This window comes from Choristoneura fumiferana, chromosome 6 (genome assembly GCF_025370935.1).
Source record: "Choristoneura fumiferana chromosome 6, NRCan_CFum_1, whole genome shotgun sequence".
Taxonomy (NCBI): Eukaryota; Metazoa; Arthropoda; class Insecta; order Lepidoptera; family Tortricidae; genus Choristoneura; species Choristoneura fumiferana.
In genome coordinates, this window is record NC_133477.1 from 1,532,709 (window position 1) to 1,559,165 (window position 26,457).

At 35.3% G+C, this 26,457-nt stretch overlaps 2 protein-coding genes across 2 annotated transcripts in view; one reads left to right on the top strand and one right to left on the bottom strand.

Moving 5' to 3' along the window:
- LOC141428799 (uncharacterized) overlaps positions 1 to 26,457 on the top strand; it is a 164,328-nt gene that overhangs the window by 55,503 nt on the left and 82,368 nt on the right. The window lies entirely within an intron of this gene.
- LOC141428492 (anoctamin-4-like) lies at positions 3,054 to 21,893 on the bottom strand. The gene is made up of 8 exons (XM_074088482.1): positions 21,770 to 21,893; positions 20,127 to 20,245; positions 18,285 to 18,372; positions 15,216 to 15,333; positions 8,872 to 8,970; positions 8,707 to 8,794; positions 5,317 to 5,429; positions 3,054 to 3,623 (listed from the first exon to the last, which is right to left on the bottom strand). The coding sequence occupies exons 1-8, from the start codon at positions 21,883 to 21,885 to the stop codon at positions 3,495 to 3,497; spliced, it is 870 nt and encodes a 289-aa protein (XP_073944583.1). The 5' UTR covers positions 21,886 to 21,893; the 3' UTR covers positions 3,054 to 3,494.

Here is a 26,457-nt window from a genome sequence, read left to right on the forward strand (position 1 = left end):
ACCTTGTTCTGTGACAGTCGTGCTGAGGGACGAAATGTCACATTTTTAGCAACTTGTTAGTAACCGAGAAATATTATATTTGGTCATCGTTCATCCACCATTACCTCTCATATTTCGTTTTCTAGAATTTTTTACCGTACAACGGCAAAAACTACTAGACACTGGCAAAATTGTCCTCCAATGGACAGAGCCATATTTTTTTTTTTTTTTTTTTTTAAAGAAATATTATATTTGCATAAACATTTTGATTCGGTAAAAATCTCAATTGTAATTACATAAGCATAACAAACGAGGCGAAATTAACTGAAAGGGCGTTTTTGAGGAATTGTCGTTTTCTAAGTTTGTAGTGAAGCCACCGCCACAACAAGTACGTACATCTGGATTCCTTCTTGAACGTGTTGGATCGTTCGCTGTAGTTTTTTGGTCGGAAGCAACGCGATTTTTTTGCTTTTGTTGCCTTCCTTCCCTCACAAGTAACGGATCTAGTGTAAGACTCGCAGCAGCTCCATTAAAAGCGCTTTTCCACCGGCGAGGCGAGACGACCATTAAATTTTTTAAGGCAAAATTTAAATTCTCTCTTAGCGCATCTTTTCGATGAAGAAATATCTATACATTTTTGTACCAGTAACAGTAAGGTCCATATTATTTATACATATATATGACGCTATGGCTGTATGGATATTTATGCACCCGACTGTGCTTAATTTGTGTGTAGATAAAGTAATATTATGCAACTGTACATAATAAGGCCCTAAAATCCTTTTACCACAAGTGTTTTAAAGACCCTTGTTACGTAACAGCTGCATTTATTACTATTCTATATTAACATGTTTTTTTTACAGTGCTTGAAACTTGTTGCTTTAGCCTTGAGCTGCGCACTGGATGCATACTAATAGGGCTCAGTAGCATGTTCTCACAGGGGCTTAGGTTACTATTTCAGGCTGCACTGGATGTCACCCATAAAGACCTTTTGCCACCCTTTTTGTTTGGATTACTGGAAATTTGGGATAGTAAGTTTGACTTAAAGCTATCACCTTATTTAGTGTTAAACTAGTCGTACATAACAATCTAGATTTAATCCCATTATCTTACGTAATAGTCCAATTTGTAATTTGTTTAATCTACTTTTTAGTACAGATAGCTTTTTGCCTTCAGGAGATCCCATGCCCCATTGACCTTCGATCTGAATTTCTTTTTTTTTCTAATGTTTTTTGTAGCTTATTATATTAACAACAACGGCTTTAAACAATATAGTATCTCATATTTACTTCAAAAGTTCATTGTCTTCGAGATATTAGGCATCAAAGTTGAAAAATTTTAGGCCAAAAAACTTTCGTGTTAATAAGTTTTTTAATGAAAACCCTCGACCAGTTTTTAGAGACGTCAAAGACGAACTCAAATATGTAGTTTTCGTATATGTTCACGTAAATAGAGATACGAAATAAGTGTTTTTTCAGACAACGTTTACAAAAATCATACAAAATTAAGTATTCATTTTTTTCAAAATCCGGTAGATAAAAATGGAGATAAAAGATTGGAGAATCGATAGCTGTTTGACTTATAATTCTATCTGTAGTGTAAAATTAGGAAATACGATTAAAAACTGGTCAAAAATCGATGAAAACCTCGGGTAGCCCCTTAAAAACGTGTTCTGAGTTGCAAATCCACAAACTGCCGCCGTTTTTGCCGCCGCGGAACCTTGGTAACGTTCTAGAAGTACTAGGAGTAGGTATAGGAGTTTTTTATGTCAAATAGCTGGAAAACGAGCATGCGGGTCACCTGATGGTAAGTGATCACTGCCGCCCATGGACACCTACAGCACTATTGTTGTGACAGTTTTAAGATTCCTTCCTGGCTCATCTTGTAAGCATGCCTATAATGCACATTGCAAACATTTATTATTTTATTTTTATTTTACTTTTGAAGAACTAACAGAGATAGAATCATACAAAAACATAATTATACTACAGGTTGGATTAATCGTATTTGGACAGAAACGTAATTCACCAGATTCGGATTACGTAGAGCTGTACCGCTACCATGAGTTTACAGTGACCGTATTCGATAGCGACGGTGTAAATTATTTTTAGAGGCGCTGTACAATTCTACATACAAATAATTTACGCCGTCGCTATCGTGTATGGTCACTGTAAACTCATGGTAGTGGTACTGACTGAGCTGAAATAGCTATACAAGTATAAACTAATAACGAAGAAGCCTATTGACACAATATTTATTGAAATCTGATGAGTAGTCAAGTGTCCCCTTGTGTGTGTCGATGAAGTCAGTTAAAATCAATTTCAAAAGTTGAAAACTAAAATTTATTGTTGGGACCAAATATTAAAATGATTTACTTAGCATATTAACAGCAGATTTTAGCAAAGCTCATAGCGATAGCTATAGATTGTTACTAAAGCCAAATAAAAGAGTTATTGCTGGATATATCCAGCTAAATATATAATATACTTTTTCACCTCAGCACCTCAAACAGGCAGGTTTTGCTATGAGAAATCAGTGAGCAAAATCGGTGAGGTAAAGTAACTTTTTAATTATTTTTTAAATGCTGAGTACAGTGTTGGGTCTACTCACTGAATTCCAAATATTTGAACTTTACTTTGATCTGTCATTTCATTTCCACATGAAAAAAGCAAGAGATAGGATCAAATGTGTTGATTACAATCTTAAATTAAATTTTTGGTATTAAAATATATAAATTACATGACAACGAAATATTTCCAAAATGTAAATTTGCCCCATTTTTTAATAAAGTATGCAACCTTGTTGCACGAAAGCCGCTTCTCTTGTTTTTTTTTTGTAAAAGAATTCCGTAGGTATACTGCCTCTACAGTTGGAATAAATATTTGTTAAATTGAATGAATTTTTATCAAATCTATTTATGTTTATGTAATAGAAATCTTAATAAAATTCTTTTAAAGGTTTAATAACATTTATAATAAATTATACGTTTATTATTCAACCTTTTCAATGACCCCAAGATGAGGCTTTTTGCAGTATAAAAAAATAAGTGTGACATTAGGACAAGACGTTCTAAGTTCAAATTACAATGCATGTTATGGGTATAAGATTTGTATTGTAGCTACTGGACACTTTTTTATGGTTTTAAATGTGATTATTATATTTGTTTCTTAATAATCGGATTCTATTTTTAAAAAATGTGTTTGTTTTGTAAACAGGTATTATGTGGTTTTATTCTAAAGTTACATTTCAATTATGTTCTCGCTGCTGAGGTGAAAAATTGTATGTGTCACACGAGACCTAATTTTTTTCTATCTCGTGTATTTGAATCCCTTGCTGCTCTCAGGATTCTAATCTAGAATCACTCGCTGACGCTCGTGATTCAATTATAGAATCCTTCGCTTACTCGGGATTCAAAATCAACACTCGCAACAAAAAACAACTGTGCTCTTTTGTTGCACAAATAACTATTTTCTTCAACGAATTCCTAGCCTCTGGTTCCACGTTGATACATAGCATTATGGGCGCCCGCGGACGTATCTACTTTGTTTAATGATATCTTTCTCTCTTGCTCTGGTCTCTTCCACATCACGCAAGCGAGAAGGTATTATAAAATATAAGAAGGTAATGAGACACGTTGTCAGCACCTGTAAAAGAAAGAAAGAAAGAAAGAGTTTAAATAATTGGATTGGATCGGTTTTTTCTCCCTTTTTGTGTATAGGTTTCACCATGGATAGCTTTAGCTCGGTAGGAAAGTATCCATCAGCGAAAGATAAATTAATTATGTGTGTGAGAGGACGGCAAATAGAAGCAGCACAAGCCTTTAAGACCATTGTGACGATCTCATCAACTCCAAAAGCCATACTGTTGTTTAAGGACATAATTATTTTGTAGACTTCACGCTCATCAGAAGGTTTAAGAAAAATTGAGTGAGTATTATGTAAAGATCCAAAGAGCTTTATGTCAGATGCATTAGATTATTATTTGTCAAAGATATTAGATATTTAATGAAAAAGTTACAGATGTCATTGGGATCTGAATACGAATTATTTTTAAAATGTAATCTGTCAATTTCATTTTTGCGATAGTCATTCGATAGAGACGTTGAAATAACTTTCCAGGTATCTCTACATTTATTTTTATTATATTTTATATATTTATTATTGTTGATTCGTTGAGCGTTAAGTAAGCATGACTTAAAAATTCTATTGTACTGTGAAGAATTAAGTATTTTTCTTGTACTATTAACTCAGATCTACTGTACGTATAATATAAATCGCGTTTCGTTTTGCTCGACTTTTTCAAACCTTTTGTTAGCCATTTTATTTTTTTGGAGCGATTGAAGACTTTAACTTTGATTACGGGAAAGCACAACTTATATAGTAAGCAAAAGATATCATAAAAAATATTAAAGGCTTCTGAACAAGAGTTTGAAGAAATAAGCAAAAAAAAAAACATATTAATATTTATTATATTACCCTCTTTCATTGTCGCAGTCGGATAATTAACCTTTAATAACTGCATTTTATCGGTAGCTAACCGTAAATTTGGTTAATTAACGGTAGCTAACGGGTTTTTTATAACTATAATGTTAACGTTGCGATCACACAATGCACCTCATTGCATTATCGATAGCGATATCGTTAGTAGCACGATAGTAAAAGATAACAAGTAAATCCACTCCGACCCTTTAGGAGACTTAACTGCCTACTCCGGCGCGGACGCTTAGGGTTGTCGACGTCTATTTTAGATTAATTACTTACCGGCAAATAATTGTAGTACGAAAGTTAACTTAAAATTGTCTAATGTCTGTGTCTAGAGAAACCAGACAGATTCTATGCCGTTATATTATTATTATACTTAATTTGATTACATACTTCTAGACCGATCGGTCAGCGGTTAGAATACAAAACAAACTTTTGGTCATCTCTCGGGAATGTCAACTTTTTTCGGGATAAAAAATATCCTATTGTTTATTCAAAGTCAAAGTCAAAATATCTTTATTCAATTTAGGCTATAACAAGCACTTATGAATGTCAAAAAAAATCTACCACCGATTCGGAAAAACCTCTGCTGAGAAGAATCCGGCAAGAAACTCAACGAGGTATATATATATTTTTTTAACAGATTTACTATATTATTAAATGATATGTATACATCACAAGTATTAAACACGACTTTATTTTTAACACAGTAGGTCTATTCTGGATTTGTAATATGACATATGCAAAATTTCATGGGAATCGGTGTAGTAGTTACGGCGTGAAAGCGTAACAAACAAACAAACTGACTTGCCTCTTTATAATAGTAAGGAAGGAAGGATTATTATTTTAAACTAACCATCATATTAGAGTAATATTCAGAGCTGAGATATATCCGGAACGATAATATAGACAGGTTAGGTGTGGCGGGCTTTTCCCCTTCTACGTTCAAGGGTACAGTTATGTATCCAGCTGTAAATAAGAAAAAAAAGTCGATTAGGTACACCTGATTCACCATGTTGTCAAGTAGCAAATGCAGGTAGCAAGGTGATCGATTAGTTGACATGATTTTAGGTGTTAAATACAACAAAAATGCATAGAGTCGAATCACTACACTTCACACTTGTACTTTCCACGTGTAGGTACTTGTCACTTAGTGATGTCGCACACGGCGATTTTTTGCAGCGATGCACGATGTAGTACATAGGTAGGTATGTAGCGCATAAGGCCCAGCGCGGTACCTACAGTGGCGAGGCTGTCGCGGATCATGAGATCATATATGTAACCCCGCGTACGTAAACACGATACAGCATCGATACACTGAACATCGTAAAATATTGTAGACCTTTAAATATATGAAGAGGGGCAGACGAGGTGACCCCCGTTCCGGTCGTACCTACTTGATCCAGCGGCTTAAGTGGCCATAAATAGGCATTATAGACAGCACGAAAAACAGATAAGATGACCGTTGGGGCCGAACCGAGAAATTCTCAAATGGAGACCGCGGATCGGCAAGCGCAGTGTAGGACGGATGACCTGGTTAAAGCTGTGGGTTCACGGTGGATGCCGGTCGCTGCCGAGTTCCAACCAAAGCAACGGGAGGTCAATGAGGGAACAGATTTCCTACGGCTGATATCTATGATGATGGTGATTTAATTTTTTCCATATTGTAAATTACAAAATATTTATTTTTGGTTTCACACAAACCTTGTCCTGACAATAACGAACACAAATAAAACAATACTTAAATTAAAAAAATCAAAAAACCCGACAGCCTTAAAAAATACTAAAAAGAAGAAAACAAGCCTAGTGGGCTAGAATTTTGTTAAGTAGCTAACTTAAAGTTCAACAGTCAGGACCCATTAGGTAAGAATTTTTGAGCGTCACGATTTAAATGGGTCCCGACTGTTGAACTTAAAGTTAGCTACTTGACAAAGTTCTAGCCCACTAGACTTGTTTTCTTCTTTTTAGTATTTATTAATTTTTAAGGCAGTCGGGTTTTGTGAAAATGGTATATTAAAACAATAGCTTTATAGTTATATATTTACCTATATATTTACAATGGGCTAATTATTAGCTTTCATTTGATACCCCACTCGATAGGTTTGAATAAAAAACATTATTTGAAAACTTACAATTTGGCGCCAAAAATCCACCATTCAGATTTTTTAAGAATTTCATGTAGGAGGAAGTGGGCATGAAAGAGCCAGTTTTAGAAATAGACTCGTTTTAATATCTAAAACACAATAAAACTACATGTTTTATGTTTCAGTTAGAAACTCGTTTATTACTCTATAACATCCAATCAACAATTATTACTTATATAAATGTTTCATTATAAAATTTTACCTTTTAAAAAAAAGGGAAAACGGCTCTTTCATAGCATGTGGTTATTAAAAAAAGAGCCACCGCCTTTTGATAAAAGAGCCATGCACTACATTATCAACTATTTCAATAAATTTTTCCAAAAGCTAAACAATAATAATAGCATTTTACTTGCCATTGTATGTATGTAAATATGTATCATGTCTGTATGTATGTGCGGGTCAAATCTTGCAAGTTAAATTTGACCCACTTCCAGTGGTCGGATTGACTTAAAATTTGTCATACTTATGTAAATTTGGTGACAATACAATAATCGTAAAGTAGTGACATCCTGGTGGTCCAGCCAAGATCGTCTCCGCAGGACGAAACTCCTCAACGGTTAATTGCATTAAGTTCATGTTTGGTACAGAAATGTAATTTTGGTGACAATTCAAGGCCTACTTGCGTATTTTCTGGGATTTAGCTGTTTCTGATGTAATTTTGATGTCTATTACAAAATTAAACAAACTAGCAAAGGGCCAAAACAGGTTGTTATGAAAGAGCCAGCTGTTTCATGACATGTTTGGTAGCTCTTTCAAAACAAGTAGTCATAAAATACAATAACCTTAAAAGTATATGATAAATTCGCGAATCATATCCAATAAATATCACAATTATATGGTTAAATAAATGCACACCGTAATTGTAACGTAATTTCAGAGTCAAATCAAAACATTGTATTATAAAAACGTTCAGAATAACAGCATAAAAAGTTACTTTTCAATGCGACTTTTTTCGATAGCGTCCTGCTCCGCCAATATGCTTGGGCTACTAGTAAAATCTTTGTGGGCCACAGATTATCAATGTTGTCACACGAAAATAAAATTGAAATTATGGTAATTTCAAAAGGTTGGGTAAATTCTAAGTGGCTCTTTCAAAACATGTCTCTTTCGTGCCCACCTTCCCTACCCGTGTCACTCGCGTCATTAAGACAAATCCAATGACCTATATAATTTATCAAAAGCGGTTAAGCCGTTGAGTAGTTACGAGAGGACATGGGGTACGCCGTAAATACGAGCCGCGTGGGGTAACGCTCGAAATTGAACTAGCGAGCAATTAAACTGTCAATTAGGCTTAGGTTAATTAGTTAGTAAGTGTAATATTAATGGCATTTGATGCTTATGTCTTACAATGATTATGAAAAATGAATTTATTTAAATTAATTTTATGGGAAACAAAGATTCTGTCATTTGATTAATATGGTAAACAATGAGTAGTGAAAATGAATTTAGAAGAAACAATATTATGGCGGTTGAATGCTATAGCACATGAAATTCGGGCAAGTAAAGGTATACCAATTAAGCTACGGTTCTCACCCAGCCTTCGCCTACTGCCTGCCTTGCCCTGGGTCTTATAAAACGACAACTGGTGTTTTTATTTATCAAGAAAGAACAAAGAACTAGTGAATCGATGTGCATCCCGCACAGGGTAGTTATGCGCGTACAGTCGAATAAATTGAATCATGACCCAGGTTGGAACCTTTTATTAATCAATTTCACTATGATTTACTCAAAGAAAGTATGAGACATGTCAACATGACATGACAACAGCACAAAGGCTGCACCCTGGGTCATACATAATTAAATTTGTTGTTCGGTTGTACAGTCAAGTGTAAAAATATGAACTTATTCAAAATTTCAAAACTACGCAATAAGGCTGTAGTAACATATTTTTGAATGGTTCGAATAGATACTTATTTTTGCATTTGACTGTACATACTTTTCGGTGATTAATAACCGTTAACCTTTTCGACGCCAACGACCTATATATACGTCCATTACTTCAATGCAAAAGCAACCTTCGTTCAATTGCGTTAAGGTTCAATTTTAGGCATTGCAATATAGAATATATATTTGACGTGGCGGCGTAAAGGTTAACTATTTACCTGTATAAAAACAAGTATTGTAGCTAAGGTGTTGATATCCCTTATTTTCTAATGTAATTATTTCGTCATTTATTTTTTGTGGAAGAGTCTGAAATAAAAATAAACCTTAGCTTAATTCAATGGATAACATTTTAATTTCGGGCCTACATACTAAATAATACTCACCCCATTTTCCTGGAATATGTAGAAAGGCATTCGTCTCTTATATATGGAAGAATCCACATTAAACCGAAACTTACTCGTTGTTATAACTACAATCAGTGTCTGAAATAAACAAACCAATTTAAATCAGTGTTATAACACTATCGATAATTATAACGTCGGTGATTGCACTTTGGTGATTTTCACTTATAATCAAAATACCACAAACGGGACTTATCACGCTAACACACACGAGTAATATTTACCTCGACGTTTCAACCATATTACAGTGGCCGAGGTCACCCCACACTTCACAGCACAGGAAAATAGTATATTTTGGCGGCAAAATATGTACATCAGTGAAATTTTGTTTATAACTGTACCTTGGCACTAGAAATGAGGATCTGTTGATTCCTACCAAAATTTAGACTATTCTACTCGTGAACACGGCTGCCGTAATGTTGCCGAAACGTCGAGGTAAATATTAATCGTGTGTGTAAGCGTGATAAGTTTATCGAGATGGATAGTTTCACGATCGATAGTTTTCGTTATACCTAGTGGCGAAAAAATCAAAAATCCATTTTTTAAGTTTAGCAAAACAGCAGAAAATTAAATTAGTTAAAAACAACTCTTTTTTTATGATTGGTTTTTTGGAGTATTTTTGTAATTATTTCTAACTCTTTTTTTATCAGAACAAACAAATAAACATTAGGTATATTTTTGATGAAGTACATGTTGACATTTTAAATGATAACAAACGGATAACTCAGGTCTCACGGTAGTTTCATATTCAAAACACATTGACACCAAAATTATTTTTTTATACAATTGGAATCGTGTACTTTTACATTTACTTTTTATCATTGGCCCACCTAGGTACAATATTAGAGCACAATTTTTTTTGTTGGTCCTACGTTCATAATAAGAAAACATTGCGTAACGTAATAACTCCTAGGTGACAAGTTAGTAGGCTACCTATTAGGAGCTTAGCTAATATTATTTGTCAAGCGTCTCTTTGAATAGAGTTGAAGAAAAGAGTGGATGAAGGGGGTTTGTAACAAAAACATTATGTTGAGAAAACTGCAGTTACAGTTTTTACGTTGCTGTTTTTATTTCATTGGATACAATATTGATACTTCTATTTGTTTTTTTTTTTCAGCCTAATATAACACCAGCCAGATCAATCGATATATATTTTTCATTAATATTATTTTGTAAAAAAAGTACCTACTTACATTCCCCTTCTTTTACATTTAAACTGTTTTGTAAATAAATAGAAGAATTAATGAATGAAAGTGTTTATTATAACAAAAAATATTGAGTTAAATTCCTTTTTAATCAGTAGTAGCGTAGTAGGTATTAAAAAACCGGCCAAGATCATATTGGACCATACCCAGTATAGGGTTCCGTAGCCATTAGTAAAATAATACAACGAGGCAAAAGAGCGTATACTTCATAGCGCACTAACGTACTTTTGTTGAGAAATGTACCGAAAATTTTGAAAATATTTTTGGTCGAAAGTGTTTAATAAGTTTTAACTTAACGCACTGAATATTATAGTTACGAGTATCCGCACTGACGGCAAAAATCAGCAAAGCAATTGTATGTAAAGCACGGTGTATATTTATATAATTCGCGCGGATAAATATCGTGCTGTGAAAATTTGCAGTGGGGAGAGGCCCTATGAATATTATTTTTTGTAATTTAACAATCAAACTGAGAAGCGTCACAAGACGCTTCACACACTTGCTATTTCTAATTTCATCAGTATACCTACGTCTTGCAGTTTATGAGTAAAATGCATGTATGTAACATAGACTGACGGCCGAAAATGACAACACTATAAGGTTTCCGTTATTATCATTTTGACTACGGAACCCTAATAACGTTGCCGTATAATATAAGTATAAGTATAATTATCTAAATTCTTTATATATTATGTATTAATAATCAGAGTCTGGAATTTCCGCGGCATTTTTGATCTGTCATAGTGACTTCTCACTTATCGACTTCCGATATTCAATATCGATACACAATATGTTAAAAAAGATTAAAAGATAAGGTCAACAGTATAGACGGTTTTATCGTTAAAGAGCGATCTCTTCCAATTAACTTTTGAGCAGTCGGAAGTGAAATAGACATTTGCAGGTGGTAGGACCTTGTGCAAGGTCCGGCCGGATTGCTACCACCATCTTGCTCGCTAATCCTGCCGTGAAGCAGCAGTGCTTGCACTGCTGTGTTTCGGCGTGGAGAGTAAGACAGCCGGTGAAATTACTGGCACTTGAGGTATCCCATCTTAGGCCTCTAGGTTGGCAACGCATCTGCAATACCCCTGGTGTTGCAGAAGTTTATGTTCGGTGGTGATCTCTTACCATCAGGAGACCCACTTGCTCTTTTGCCATCCAGTCGAATAAAAACAAAACAAAACAAACATAAATATGCATTATGCCATGGAAATAATTAATAGTTAAAAATGTATAATTAAGTAATTCAAATTCATAATCAAAGTCTGTTGTAGTGCTAATAAAGTGTATTTATAAAAGATTGCAATTATTATTTTACGATAATATTATTGAAGTAGAGTCGATAAATAAGAAGTCACTATGACAGATCAAAATGCCGTGAAAATTCCGGGCTCTCATAGTAATGTTACACACATTTGAAGAGTGTTTCAAGATAAAAAAATATTAGGTACTGTACAGTCGCCATCAGATATATGGTAGCGGCCAAGGTACTCAAATATTTCGGAGCAGCATTAAATTTCAATATATTAGTTACGATAGATAAGGTCTATAATATCGGACCATATAATTCGCCATAAATTTGGGAGCAGCGACTTTTCAATTAATTCGTGACATACAATAAGATAAATATATCGTAACAAACAGATCGTCAATGGTATCGAAGCAGTCAGGGTGGTCATAAAGATCGGAACATTTATGGAAATCTGTGTCATAGTACCTACACATTTGAACTCGTTACTATCTACTTACTTGAGTTCTATTGACTTAAGTTGTCAATGTCAAGGATGATTTTGACGACTATTATGGGTGAGCAAGTGAGTTTCTTAGACACATGAGATAATTTCAAGCAGCATTCTCGAAAACTGTATCAATTGATAGTATTCATATTAATATAAAAACTTAATATAAATAAAATAATGATTTAGTAGAAAATACTTTTATTTTAAGAATCAAACACAAACACTATTTACTTATACCATTAAAATAACCTTTTAATACGTGTTTCACTACCCGTAAACTAAATAAAACTACTTTTCTTCAGCCTGTAAAAACGTTAGTACTTCGTGTAACTTCCCTCGGCGTTTAATACAGCTTGCAATCGTCTTCGCATTGAGCCGACCAGATTTTCACACACGTTTCGCCCTCTAAAAGACTCCCAAACGTTGAGAGCGTGGCGTCTTAAAGCATCTTTGGTGCGACACTGGTTTCCGTCCCACTCTTGCACCATTTTACCCCATAGATTTTCTATGGGGTTGAGATCGGGGCTCTTTGCAGGCATTTTTATGCGAGTCAGCTCATCTCTGTGATCATTAATCCATCCCTGAACCAAGCGAGCATTATGCACCGAGCTGTTGTTTGCATGAATGTTACATGCTCATTGGGGTAAAATACTTGGGCAGTAGGCAAAAACGACTCCTCAAGTATTTCTTTGTAATCCACCGCATTCATACGACCTGTAATTTCTACCAGCTCCCCTGGGCCGTCTTTACACATCCAGCCCCAAAATCCAATTGTAATACGCCCACTCTGGCGATTAGGCACTACATTTTGCTCCAGATAACGCGTATTGTCTGGTCTCCATAAACTCATTCTGCCATTATCTGCTGAACAGAACACCTTTTCGTCCATAAAAATTACTTTATTAAAATTTTGATTCAAATACCTAGCTGCAAATTGCAACCTATCCTCTTTGTACTAAAATAATTTCCTTGCTCACCCGCGACCTTACGATAGCTAAGCTTATGCAAAATATGCGTGTTCATGCAGTTCCTCCACCTCCACACTGTAAGAACACACACAAATCACACAAACCCATCTATCACCACCACCACACTACACTGACGCGTTTCGAACTCAAACAGAGCTCATCTTCAGAGTGACACAACCGTACACCATGCTACCAGTTGACGACGAGACGAAACATCGAGACGAAACCCCTTGCCACAATAATGTAACACTTCATACGAATCTGATGTTTTAGAATGCATGGAGATAATTAGATACAACAGTATGGGGTCTATTATTAATGAGCAGGTAAATTTAGTTTCATCTCCCTTGCTACGGCTTGGATCTAATTTCAGCAATGGTAGTTAATAAAACATGCCTTGACAGTAAATAAATAAAAATCAAGGTAGTTTTGAAGGACGGTTAAAAAATTTATTAATAATTTGTGGGTAGTTTTGTTTTGTTTCATAAAACGTATGTGGGTACTTGGGGAGTTACAGTGACAAGTTAAAACGGTGGTTTGGTTCGTTAGTCTAACAACTGGTAGCATGGTGTACGGTTGTGTCACTCTGAAGATGAGCTCTGTTTGAGTTCGAAACGCGTCAGTGTAGTGTGGTGGTGGTGATAGATGGGTTTGTGTGATTTGTGTGTGTTCTTACAGTGTGGAGGTGGAGGAACTGCATGAACACGCATATTTTGCATAAGCTTAGCTATCGTAAGGTCGCGGGTGAGCAAGGAAATTATTTTAGTTCATTGATATGGACCTCCGCAAAGTAACGCCTGATTCAATAAACTATCCTCTTTGTGTCTATCAGTTAGTGCCGGTTTCCTTGCTGGCACTCTATTTTGTAAACCACCCTCTTTTAGACGCCGTCGTATGGTACTGCTCGATACTTGGTTTTGATTTGCAAACTGGGTGGTATTTATGAATCTTTCTTCACGAGCTTGATTTATAATATTCATGTCCTGACGCCGTGTCGTAGAACGCGGACGTCCAAAAGATACGTGATTCGACAAAGCTCCTTCTTGCTGCCATCTTTCCAGCCATCGATACACGGTGTTTCTCTGAAATAAAATTTTAATTTATTAAATCATTATCGTAATAACCTTTGCATTTAAATCATGTAAGTATGTATAGTGTAGTAAACAATACTTACTGAAACTCCGACTTCATTCTGTTATATAGGCAGACCATCATTCCGCAATTGTATATTTTTTTTTTATTTCAGTATCTACGCGATAGGGTATCATGGTCTTGGGCAAAATTGTTTAAGATTAAAATAACAATTTTTTCAGTCTACTTTCGATAAAATAGTACGAGGATAACAATTGCAGGAAATTGTCAACGTCAAGAATATAGAAAACCAAGAAAACTGAAGAAATCAAATATCGAACGCAGTTTGAAGTAGGACTACACGCGTTAAAAGAGTTCGCACGTGAAAGATAATTACCAAGTAGGTTCTAGTACTTGATCAACAATTCAAACGTGATAGATATAAGATACCTATACTAATCATTTTAAGTATCTACCAACAACAATTAAGTTTGCATTTGTAATATTTTTTCTTTGTAATTTAATCAGTTGTATTTTTCTTTTGTTGTACAATAAAGTGTTTTACTACTACTACTATTACTACCTAGATACCTAACTACTAAAAAAACTTTAACTTCTCTGGGTTGAATAAAATAGCTAGTATAATAGCTGGCAGTATAATAATAATGTTATTTACATCCAAAGAAATCAAAAAAGAGAAACACAATTCACGTATTTACTTGCATCAGATTTGAACCTATGACTTTGTGCTTTAATAGTCAAGGGACTATCAATTACGCCATAAAGTATCTGACATAATTTGACGAAATTAAGCTACTCATTCTACGGCCGCCAATTTTGACATTGCGTCGAAACAACGTTTTTAAGGCATTTAGTTTTGTTAAAAAAAAAATGTCTAATTAGAAAAAGACGGAAATATATTTGTCACGATGACAAATCCACACACACTCTTTTCGATGAATGTCACAACAAACCATTTCGTTCTAAATTTAAATTAATGATAACATATAGTATCAATGCCTGTCTGAAACCTTATTTTCATGAGTCCAATCTTAACTATTTTAAATTGTATTACACAAACTTAAGGTACATTTTCCATAAATGATCCGATCTTTATGACCACCCTGACTGCTTCGATACCATTGACGATCTGTTTGTTACGATATATTTATCTTATTGTATGTCACGAATTAATTGAAAAGTCGCTGCTCCCAAATTTATGGCGAATTATATGGTCCGATATTATAGACCTTATCTATCGTAACTAATATATTGAAATTTAATGCTGCTCCGAAATATTTGAGTACCTTGGCCGCTACCATATATCTGATGGCGACTGTACTTACATTAACAAGAAAAGCTAAAACAATTAGCACATAAAACATGTATTTCCAGCTGCCTATACCCTGATACCCCATCAGCAGTGGACGTCGAAACCCTTTGACAAGCCGATGAGCGCTATTTCTGGAAATAAAAAAATGACTCCTTACTTTCTCGTAATACCTACACATTGTGACGACCGGATGGCCAAGTGGTTAGAGAACCTGACTACGAAGCTTGAGGTCCCGGGTTCGATTCCCGGCCGGGGCAGATATTTGTGTGAATAACACGAATGTTTGTTCTCGGGTCTTGGATGTTTAATATGTATTTAAGTATGTATTTATCTATATAAGTATGTTTATCCGTTGCCTAGTATCCATAGTACAAGCTTTGCTTAGTTTGGGACTAGGTCAATTGGTGTCAAGTGTCCCATGATATTTATTTATTTATTTATTGTAGTATTTTAATACTTTAGTCTTTGTTAACTAGTTTTAAAGATCATTTAAATATAACTTTTTAGTTTTAGAAATAATTTGTTAATGGTTACGTGAGAAGTTACGGATACTTAAGTATAAATCCCATCAAAAACATTCCATTGGCATGAAGGGTACCTAAAGGGGGTTAAGGGTAAGGGTAGGGTGGGGTGAAGGGGGTATGTAGGTGTACCTCCGTACAAATCAGTTTTTGTTAAAAATTCTAATACTTTCTTTTGCTAACTCGCGCTTTTTTAACTTTTTAGTGCTTTTTATTTACAAGTACCAAAAGCTTGTTTTTAAAAAGGTTTTTTATTGATTTATTTAATAAACAACTTACTTTTATACAATGTGGTAAAGTTCTACCTCTAAAGGCCAGTTTAGACATGCAAGAAAAGTTGTGCTACCTAGTTGCATTTCATTTAGTAGAATCGCAATGTACTTAATACAATTTGCACGATTTTCCTTTGTGTCTTTAATATTTATGTAAAGAAATGGTAGCGTTTGTTTTTTTTATAAATAGGTATTTAACACAGATCAATATGTTTTTGAAGAAGCCGTGGTGGCCTAGTGGTTTGAACTATCGCCTCTGAAGCAGAGGGTCGTGGGTTCGAACCCCGGCTCGCACCTCTGAGTTTTTCGAAATTCATGTGCGGAATTACATTTGAAATTTGCCACGAGCTTTGCGGTAAAGGAAAACATCGTGAGGAAACCTGCACAAACCTGTGAAGCGATTCAATGGTGCGTGCGAAGTTCCCAATCCGCACTGGGCCCGCGTGGGAACTATGGCCCAAGCCCTCTTGTTCTGAGAGGAGGCCTGTGCCCAGCAGTGGGACGTATATAGGCTGGGATGATGATGATGAATATGTTTTTTCCTGTTCTTTGAAAATGTATCAAAATAATAATAATTATTTTTATTTTCTTATTGTATGTTTAATTTTGTACACTTTCTCTACACTACACTTGTTTCAATTGCTTGTGCTGATTCCGGTCCAACGGCAAAGACATGAAGGTATTCACTGAAGATCAGCGCTGCAGTAGGCACGAGTACTGCAGCATTTAATGTCACAGCTCATTTGGTAACAGACCGGCACCGCCTCACCTCGAGCAGTTAGTATTCTTCATATGGATTTGTATGGGCATGCGCTCACTACATCAACTCCGTAGCGTCACCGGATCGCCTCACTCGCGAAGTTGCCACGCGCGGACGGCGAGTGGGCCACTCGCTGCCCGCACGCATGCGATGCGATGCTTCATCCCCCCTACTCGGAAATTCGTGGACCGCGCGAGGTCCATTACTTGTCAACGCGCTGTCCGAGCGTGGACCACCAGTCGACAACGAATAGGTAGACGCCGAAAGTCGAGGCGGTGCTGATCGGGTATCGGGTGGCTCTAATGAGCTGTAAACTTGATGCTGAGTGACGTTCCTTATAGGATTCATCATTATGTTTCGTAATTTGTGTATTACCTACTTTAAGAGTCAATGTAGCTACTTTTTATGTCGAATTAAGTTATATCTATGTCTAAAGCACTTCCCAGATAGCGCAAACGCTATTTAAGAATGTTGTTATATGGCATAGAGTCCAATAAAAGTAAAATATACAGCTAATTATCTTTTTCCATCATAAGCTTAATAAAAATGTTGTATAAACGTTTACACAGCGTTTTTAAATTGCAGTCATAATATTATGGATTTATAAAGCAGTTAATCTGTTGATTGCTGTATAAATGCTGAGTAATTTGTCTTTATACGGCTTCAACATATATAACGATAATCTTAGTTGCAGCTATGTGACAAAATTTAACAGTCGTATGAAAGCATTTTAATATGTTATTAATTTGCTTATATCTTTTTACAGAGCCGTTTCTCAACTTGTTGGTTAAAAGCTATTATTATTATTGCTAATTTGCCAGTCTCTGTATAAATGACGACTTCGTTACAATTGATCATTTATATTTATTCATTGGCTATATTAACTGCGAGTATACGACGCAGAACAATATAATATTGCATTTAAACCAGCTTTAAGCAATATAACAGCTTTTATTCTGGCCAACAGCAACGTACTTGCGTATTACGTAGCTGGTATATTACATTAAGCAGAATAATAATCATTAATGTTATTTACAGAGCAACGCCATATTGCTTACTTTGCAAGTAGAATAAACGAAACAGGAAAATATTTAAAACACACATTTTCATATAAATTTTCAATAAATACATTTTTTTTGTTTGTCCGACAGCATATTGTTATATTTCAGATTTTTTTATCAACTTAAAATAAAGAAACTAGATATAAAAAAACGTTTTTAATGTTTTACTTTTTATTTTAATTTAATTATTAAGACGATTAGTATAAAGCGTATTCAAAATTTATATTATAAATGGGCATATATTGTCAATAAAATTTAATTCCGTACAAAAAGGCGTGGTAAAAAGCTGTATAAGACTGCGCCTTTTTTCGGCTTTGTAGAAACTGTGTAGACGTTTATAGCGTCGTTATACGACATTGAAAATAGCTAAAAGTTATATAAAAAACGTTCCTCGGGCTTTTATATCACCACTTTGTGCTACCTGGGTTGCTTGGTCGCCTATAATAAAAAAATGGTTAAATTCCTCACCTGATATCAAAAATATTTACAAATATTGCAAATATCGGTGTAAATGGACATCCACATATGAAAACGATTGTTAAAACGAATTGAACAACTGAAAAACAAAAAAAATATTTTTTTAAGACTATACTATGCCATAGGGCATAGGCCATAGCCTACATAATTAAATAAATAAATATCACGGGTCAATTCACACCAATTGACCTAGTCCCAAAGTAAGCTTAGCAAAGCTTGTGTTATGGGTACTAAGTAACGGATAAATATAATTATATAGATAGATACATACTTAAATACATAGTAAACACCCAAGACCCGAGAACAAACATTCGTATTTTTCATACAAATATCTGCCCCGACACGGGAATCGAACCCGGGACCTCAAGCTTCGTAGCCAGAGGTTCTCTAACCACTAGGCCATCTCGTCGTCTACATACCTACATAATTTAATTATTCAGAAATTATTCTGTGCCCACACAAACAAATATTATTGGATGGTCATAGGTTCCACCTGAGCTTGCACCTCTGAGTTTACATTTGAAATTTGGGTGCCGTTCAACACGAATCCTTCAACTTTAAGAATCGCGATATCTCAGGAATGGTTATTGTTAAAAATAAGCAATGTAATGCGGTATTATGCATGAGAGTGATGGCTAGTATGAGCTATCCTTTTCTATCTGAGTGTCATGGCGGAGGTGTATTAAAAAGAATAGTTGTTGTGTTAAAAGAATAAAGTTTATTTTGTTTTACGCTTATATTTTTATTAATATTTCATCTGTTATTCTTAGAAAAAAAGTAAAAAACCATTTTTATAGATAATTTTAAGATCTATTATTTTTGCCTAGGCTACTTTTTGATAAAACTTACCGTTTTCGAAAAAAAACAAATAACCTCAAATTTTGATCTTTGAAGTTATTCGGATAACTTTTTGCACACATGAGATCAATGGGGACTTTTGACACTTTATTCCTGATGGTACACCCAAGGTCTCCACCAAAAATCGGCTTTGTCGGAATTTATGGAAATTGAAATGTCTATATTGAGCGCAGTAGAGGTTGCTCTCATAATCTCGTATGTTTCGGCAGAAACAGCCTTGGCAGACTTATAATATTCCGGAAATGAGGGTTCATACCTACCGACTGGAATTGGTTTCATGCAGGTATCAGATGTGTATATTTAGGGGTCCTGATGGTCGCCTTTGAGAGCGTCTGCCAAGCACTTCCGGCAAAAAAAATACTGACATATTTCGAATATTGTTCTCGGGTCTTGGGTATTTAATATGTATTTAAGTATGAATCTATATCTATATAATTATATTTATCCGTTGCTTAGTACCCATTACACAAGCTTTGTTAAGCTTACTTTGGGACTAGGTCAATTGGTGTCAATAGTCCCGTGATATTTATTTATTTATTTATTTTTATTTATCCTCGACGTTTGTATGAAAATCGATTATTATGAACTTTGATTAATTATGCTGCACGATTATTATACAGTACCTTAATATGCATAAGACAATTATGTCAATTGAATAGTATGATTTAAGAAATTCGGCAATTTGTTTATATGCATATTGTTTTTATACGTTCTCAATATTTCGACAGATTAAAATTCTGATATTTGTGTTATGAGAAATGAAAATTCGCAAATCGTTCTTATGACAAACATTACACACCCTTGAAATTTACCATGAGTCTACAGTGAAGGAAAAAATAGCTTGTGCGAAATTCCTTATCTGCACTGGGCCAGCGTGGAAACTACCACGGCCCAAGCCCTCTCACTCTGAGAGGAGGGCTGTGCCCAGCAGTGGAACATATATACCTAGGGCGAGACGTATTAGGTATCACTTACCTAGGCTTTTCATCTTGTCGTGTATAAAATCGTCTTTGACAGTTGGAAGTCTGTACTCGCGTTCCCAGCAAGGCACGTCCATATTCAGCAAAATTCCTTGATTATAGTCTGTTCTCAACCTGTAAACGAATCGATCACTTTTCAATACCCAGACTGCACTTTACTTTGAAGTAAATGTAACGTTACGTGTTACATAATACATACATTTACGTATCCTATGCTCTAATTTACAAATTCGCAAGTTTAAAAGAAAATTTGTGAGTATGTGCCTGCCGTCCATACACTCACACACGTATGCATTGCATACACAACACAACGTTTATGCAAACAACAAAACCGGGATTCGATTTTCCCGCTCGCTGAATCGTTGAGTAGATGCAGTGATTTTCTGTGAGATCGATGAACGGGCGGGTAGTCCAAGTGTTGCGTGTGAATAGTGGATACTTGTGGCTGGACGGATGCAATGAATGGTTAAAGCACTGTATACCTAATATCTGGATTCCAAATCGTTTACGGTCAGTAAAGTTCAAATGTTTTGTGAAAGTTTTGACAAATCGTTGACAAGAAATTGACGAAGCATTGACAGTCCATTAATTGACTTTGATGTTTTAGTAATACGACTTGCGTACAAGTAGACACCGACTTCTTCCACAGTAGTTTAAAGAATGTTAAAGAAATTGTAGGTAGGTGTTAATAGTTGGCTAAATAATTTTGTTTTGTGAGTCTACTAGTATATGTAGGTAGTGTGTAGTCTGCATATATGGATCAGTGGTAGCACTGATGTAATAAAATAATGAATGGGAAAAATGCCGTGTTGACTTTCGAAGATTATCTAAGAACCTTCTGAAGAACTAGCGTGTTACCAATGCGTGCAAGTAGTACTTTTGTACTATTGTAAGACGGACGGACGTAATTTTGGTTTGGAAAATGAGGTGAGCCGTTGGTGCGGTGCCATTTGGCATTACTGATAGTTAAAGCAATTTTGGTGTTGCTAGGAGTTATAGCAATCGGTGTTGCTTGGAGTAAAAGTAAATATACGCTATATCAATAGAATTTATGAAAAGTGTAGGTAAACAAAGACGCTATTAACCCGACCACAGAGTTTTAGATATCACTTAAACCTACAACCTATGTTTCATTCAAGAACTAACGTCAGATTTTGACGAAGATTTTTCAGATGAAAATAAAATATTAAAATTAAGTGAATTTTGGTGAAAATGTGATTAGACGTCTAGTTAAAAGACACGAATTATAGATAAATGTATTATTGATTCGATCCAGTGCGTGTTTATACAAGAGTTTTTATGACATTGGTTTGTGTACACTTTTTATAAATTCTATTGATATAGCGTATAAAACACTATGTACCTATTAAGTTCTTTTTTTTGTATACTACCTAACCCCCTATGGATGCTGTCCAAAATAAACATTTTTTTTCCATGATTTAAATTCGGGTTGTGTTCCGCGTACCTTGATTTTAGAGAAGCTCGATATTTCGGCACAGTTGCATGCGCCATGATCACGAGACGACTAATGTCATCCGCGTACAAAGGTACCCGGAAAAAAAACCCGAATTTTAAATCATAAAATTAGAAATGACCACGATAGTCTAAAAATATATATAATTTAATTTAATTACTCACGTTATGAAGTAGTAAAAGTTCCATAGCATTTTTACGAAGCACTCCTTCAGTATGACGGTCACACACAACGACAAGGCCAACTCGTCGGAGCACCCGACGGGATTGCACAGAGTCATAAAGATCCCGCCCAATGTGTCGTACATTGTTCTGTCTTCATAATGCGTGAAAATTCGGGCCTGGAAAAAAGTATCTTAGTTCAACTTAGGTTTAACATTTCTAGTTAATTTTGTTAACGAGTCTACAATTAGGTAGCTGTAGCGTCTCAACCGCTACGGCTGTAGTAACGAAACTTTGCTTGGGTATAACTTCATCTTGTAACGGTTAAAGATCATAGCTGGGTAACCATAATAAGAGCATACCTTGAAAAAACCGATGTAAATAAATAATACGCAAGTTGTAGGGACAGTCAATCCGACCAGCGTAGCTACTAGAGACTTGTCGTAGCTACTCTCATATTTGTGATTCAGGAACTTGTTCAGCGTATAAGATATTATTGACCAAACCTGAAAAAGGAAATCCGTAGCTTATGCATTATGATGATATACACGCTGATCGGACTGATCTAGACACGCTGCAGCCTATATCCAACTAAGTTCAAAGAAAAATATTTTTTGGTGACGCAGCCGTGTGTACACGAACAATTTTGAGGTACTTTTGCCCTAATTCACAATTCGAATCGAAACCTATAAAATTTACGTATTATAGTCGAACAAATTGAATTATGACTAGTGATCGGCGATCGGTAGCAATTTTCGACGGAAGTAGGGCAGAAGTACCGTTTGTGGCCACTGTACCGTTTATGGCTATTTATTGTTTAAATATACGTTTGAAATAAATTTATAGTCCATCCCAGCCTATATACGTCCCACTGCTGGGCACAGGCCCAGGCTCAGAACAAGGGGGCAAGAGGGAAATTTATAGTAATAAATCATTATAAACTTTAGTCGTTTCAGTTTAAACTTTTGAAAACTCACTGAACATATTATTTGAATACTATAACTTTGCCCTATTACATGGATAATGATTCTATGAATTTCGTGCATAATTTATATACCTATTACGTGATATCAGCGTCCAGCCGCCTTCGGTTAGTGACCCAACAAGTTCTGAGTGGACTCCTTTTTCGCATTTGTATTTTATTTCTAATTGTATTTTCTCTTTTTCATCTTAGCATGAACATATATGTTTGTAGGGGGAAAGTGCTATGAAAGGGACAGGTTTTGAATGGGACAAATTCAATTTACCGCGTTAGGAACCAAGTAGTCGATTTTTATTTTCTGCATTCTGGCAACACTGACCCATAGACAATATTGACGTAAATATCACTTGGCTGTCTAGAAAAACAAAATGGCGAAACGTGGTTGAGTTATTTCGTGGTTCAAAGTATTTTTTTTTGTTGTTTTTGGGAATCGTTTATAAGATTGTTGTGATACTAATCGGCATTCATTGTACTGCAAATGTATTAGTGGTTTAACTACCTAAAAGGTGAGTACACATTTATACAAGGTTATTCAGAAATACTTTTGCTTTGAGGTTATTTTTAAAAATGCATGAAAGTCTTGTTTGGGACAGCTGGGCGAGTCTTGAAAGGGACGTCCCTTTCATGACCGTCCCTTTCATGACGTGTGTAATGTATGCTGGTGTTTGATGATGAATGCCTTATTTGTTTCAGGATAAATGATTGAAAGTATTATAAAATAAAACTTAAAATGCCTCCTAAGAAAAGGGATCGAATTGATCCTAAAAACATAGAAGAAGCCGTAAAGGAAGTGATAGAGAAAAAAATGTCTTTGCGGTCCGTAGCTAGTGCTGCTAGTCTGCAAACAAAATTTTTCTACCAGTAAGGAAGATTGTTTTCAATGTAAAATTTGTCAAAAATGGGCAAATGAAAAATGTGGTACCAAAGGCACCTTTAATTTTTTTTGCAATCTGTGTCATTAGACTTAAGTTTAAACAAATTTTAATAAGACTAATGTGATCTCTTATGAACCGATTTTGTGATAAAAATGTTCCAAATAATAATTAAGTTGTTATAAGATGATTATAAAACAATATTTCTATGATAACTGCTAGGAATATATAGAAATTCTGAATTTAAGATTAATATTTAAATATGTCCCTTTCATGACTATCACTGTCCCTTTGAAGACCACCTAGTCGTGAATGGGACATATGTTAAGTTTTTTTAATTTGGCTTTAATGCTAAAACGTCTTGAGAAGATATTGTTTTTGGTTAATTTTTTCAAAGATAAATAAATATAGTTACGTCATAAACAAAACTTTGTTTTATTAAGCTTCATTTATTACTTGAAATCTTTGACTAAATAAAATTGTCCCATTCATGGCACCTCTCCCCTACTTGCTACTTATTCGAAACTAAAGAACTGTTTTTAAAAGGTCTGTTAAAATAAAAATATGTGTCAATCATAGGTTCTTACTGTTTCTTTTTTTTTTCAGTTTCCGTTACCTACATGTATGCAGTCCCTCCTAAAAAGGTCTATTTAATATCCTAACTAAGCAGCGGCCATCGTAAGACACCAAATATTCCAAATTTCATTAATTATCCATATTGTACTTATGAATAAAAATGCGTTTTACGACGGACGGACGGATGGATAGAACAAAACTATAGGTAAGGGTTCCGTGTTGTCGTTCCGATCATGGATACCTAAACACTGGCATTTTTATGAGTGACTAACTGACTTAGGATCTAAAGTCAAACCCACTTCCAGATGACCTACAAACTTATTAATATTTTTGGCGTAGTATAGGATGGTTAGTCTACATATTCCCGTCAAGAGGTTATACAGGGATGTCATTTGAAATCATTTTGGTCCCATAATTTCCGATGCAAAAGTGAACCTATTCTGAGAAAAATATTTTTTTTTTTCAGAAAAATTCAAGTACTGCATCCGCGGATCGGGAGACAAGCTGTCGGTAGGCCTCCAACAAGATGGAGCGACGACCTGGTTAAGATCGCGAGATCGCGGTGGATGCGGAAAGCACAAGACCGATCTGAGTGGAGAGCCTTGAGGGAGGCCTATGTTCAGCAGTGGACGTCTTTCGACTGACATGATGATGATGATGATGACCGCGTTAACACAAATTAGTATCATGTTAATAGTTTTACTCGTATAAAGTAAATTTAAGTTATGTTCATGTTTTCGTTCTGTGTCCTTTGTGATCATTTTTTTCTAGCAAACATTGACAAAAATCATACTTCGTAGAATCAAAAATATGTTCGTAAATGGGTAAGCCCATTTAATACGACTAAAACCGCTTAAAAAACAAAGAAAAAAGTTGGTCTATTTATCCATCTACCTAAGGTCATTAGAATCACCCGGCACCCGACCAGCACAGCCTCGTCGTTCGGCGTCCACTCGTAGACAGGGGTCCACGGGTGAACGCCGCGTTGTCAAAGAGTAAACCTTGCGTGCGGGCAGTGAGCTAACCCGATTGGTCCACTCGAAGTCCGCGCGTGGGAACTTCACGAGTGAGGCGATCCGGTGACGCTACGGAGTTGATGTAGTGAGCGCATGCCCATACAAACCGATATTTGACGACCGGATGGCCAAGTGGTTAGAGAACCTGACTACGAAGCTTGAGGTCCCGGGTTCGATTCTCAGCCGGGGCAGATATTCGTATGAATAATACGAATATTTGTTCTCGGGTCTTGGATGTTTAATATCTATTTTAAGTATGTATTTATCTACATAAGTATGTTTATCCGTTGCCTAGTATCCATAGACAAGCTTTGCATAGTTTGGGACTAGATTAAATTGGTGTCAAGTGGCCCATGCATGATAATTATTTTATTTTATTCAAAGAATGCTAACCGCACACTGCGAGGCCGTGCGGGTCAGGTGCTGGGTGGCTCTAATGAGCTGTGACCTATAGAAATAAAACACATTGTTGTAAAAACGCGATTGTAACTGCTTACCTTTTCAAAGAATATCATGACAATTACATTTACGGAGTAAAAAATTGAGAGTGCTTTGTAATGACCCAGATCAAATCCATATTTAGGGATAAATTTACGTAATGCATAATTTTGAAGGATCATCAAGCCTAAGGCAAGACCAATAAATACACAGCACTGAAAAAAATAACTTTATTAAGTAATATTACTATTTATTCCAAAATCAAAGATAAGAAAGAACAATTATAAATGAATACTTAGATTATTGTACCTGGGCGACCGAGCTTTGCTCGGGGCTAAAACTCGATAATAACGGTTTTCCCAGAGATAAGATCAAGCTAGATCGATTTGTCATCCCCGAAAACCCCCACATACTAAATTTCATCGAAACCATTGGAGCCGTTTCCGAGATCCCCGATACATATATGTCGTAAGACAGGACTTAGGGAGTCTGGATCCGACCCTGACATGATCAATGTGGGCATAACAACTGGGATCATTGTATTTTTATTAGTGACGTTTTATATCAAACTAGCTGGTGCCCCTGGTGTAGTTTTTATTTTTATTTTCTAAATCTTTTTTTATGAGAACCTTTTCCTAAAAATAGCAAACACAACAAAAAAATAATTAATTAAAAGTTTTTATTTTATATTTTAATTGCTTTGTTTATATTTATTATTAAGTATAAAATGTAGTTACGTATGCTTATACTTCAATATATGCTTTAATACCTATTTAAATATATATTTAAGTGTTTTTATTTTATTCA

Coding starts and splice junctions, on each gene's coding strand:
- LOC141428492 (XM_074088482.1), bottom strand. CDS start 21,885: ATGACTCTGTGCAATCCCGTCGGGTGCTCCGACGAGTTGGCCTTGTCG. Junction 18,373..20,126: donor CGACAAGATGAAAAGCCTAG/GTAAGTGATACC, acceptor TTTGTTTTTCAG/TTGTTCAATTCGTTTTAACA. Junction 8,795..8,871: donor ACATATTCCAGGAAAATGGG/GTGAGTATTATT, acceptor TTTTTATTTCAG/ACTCTTCCACAAAAAATAAA.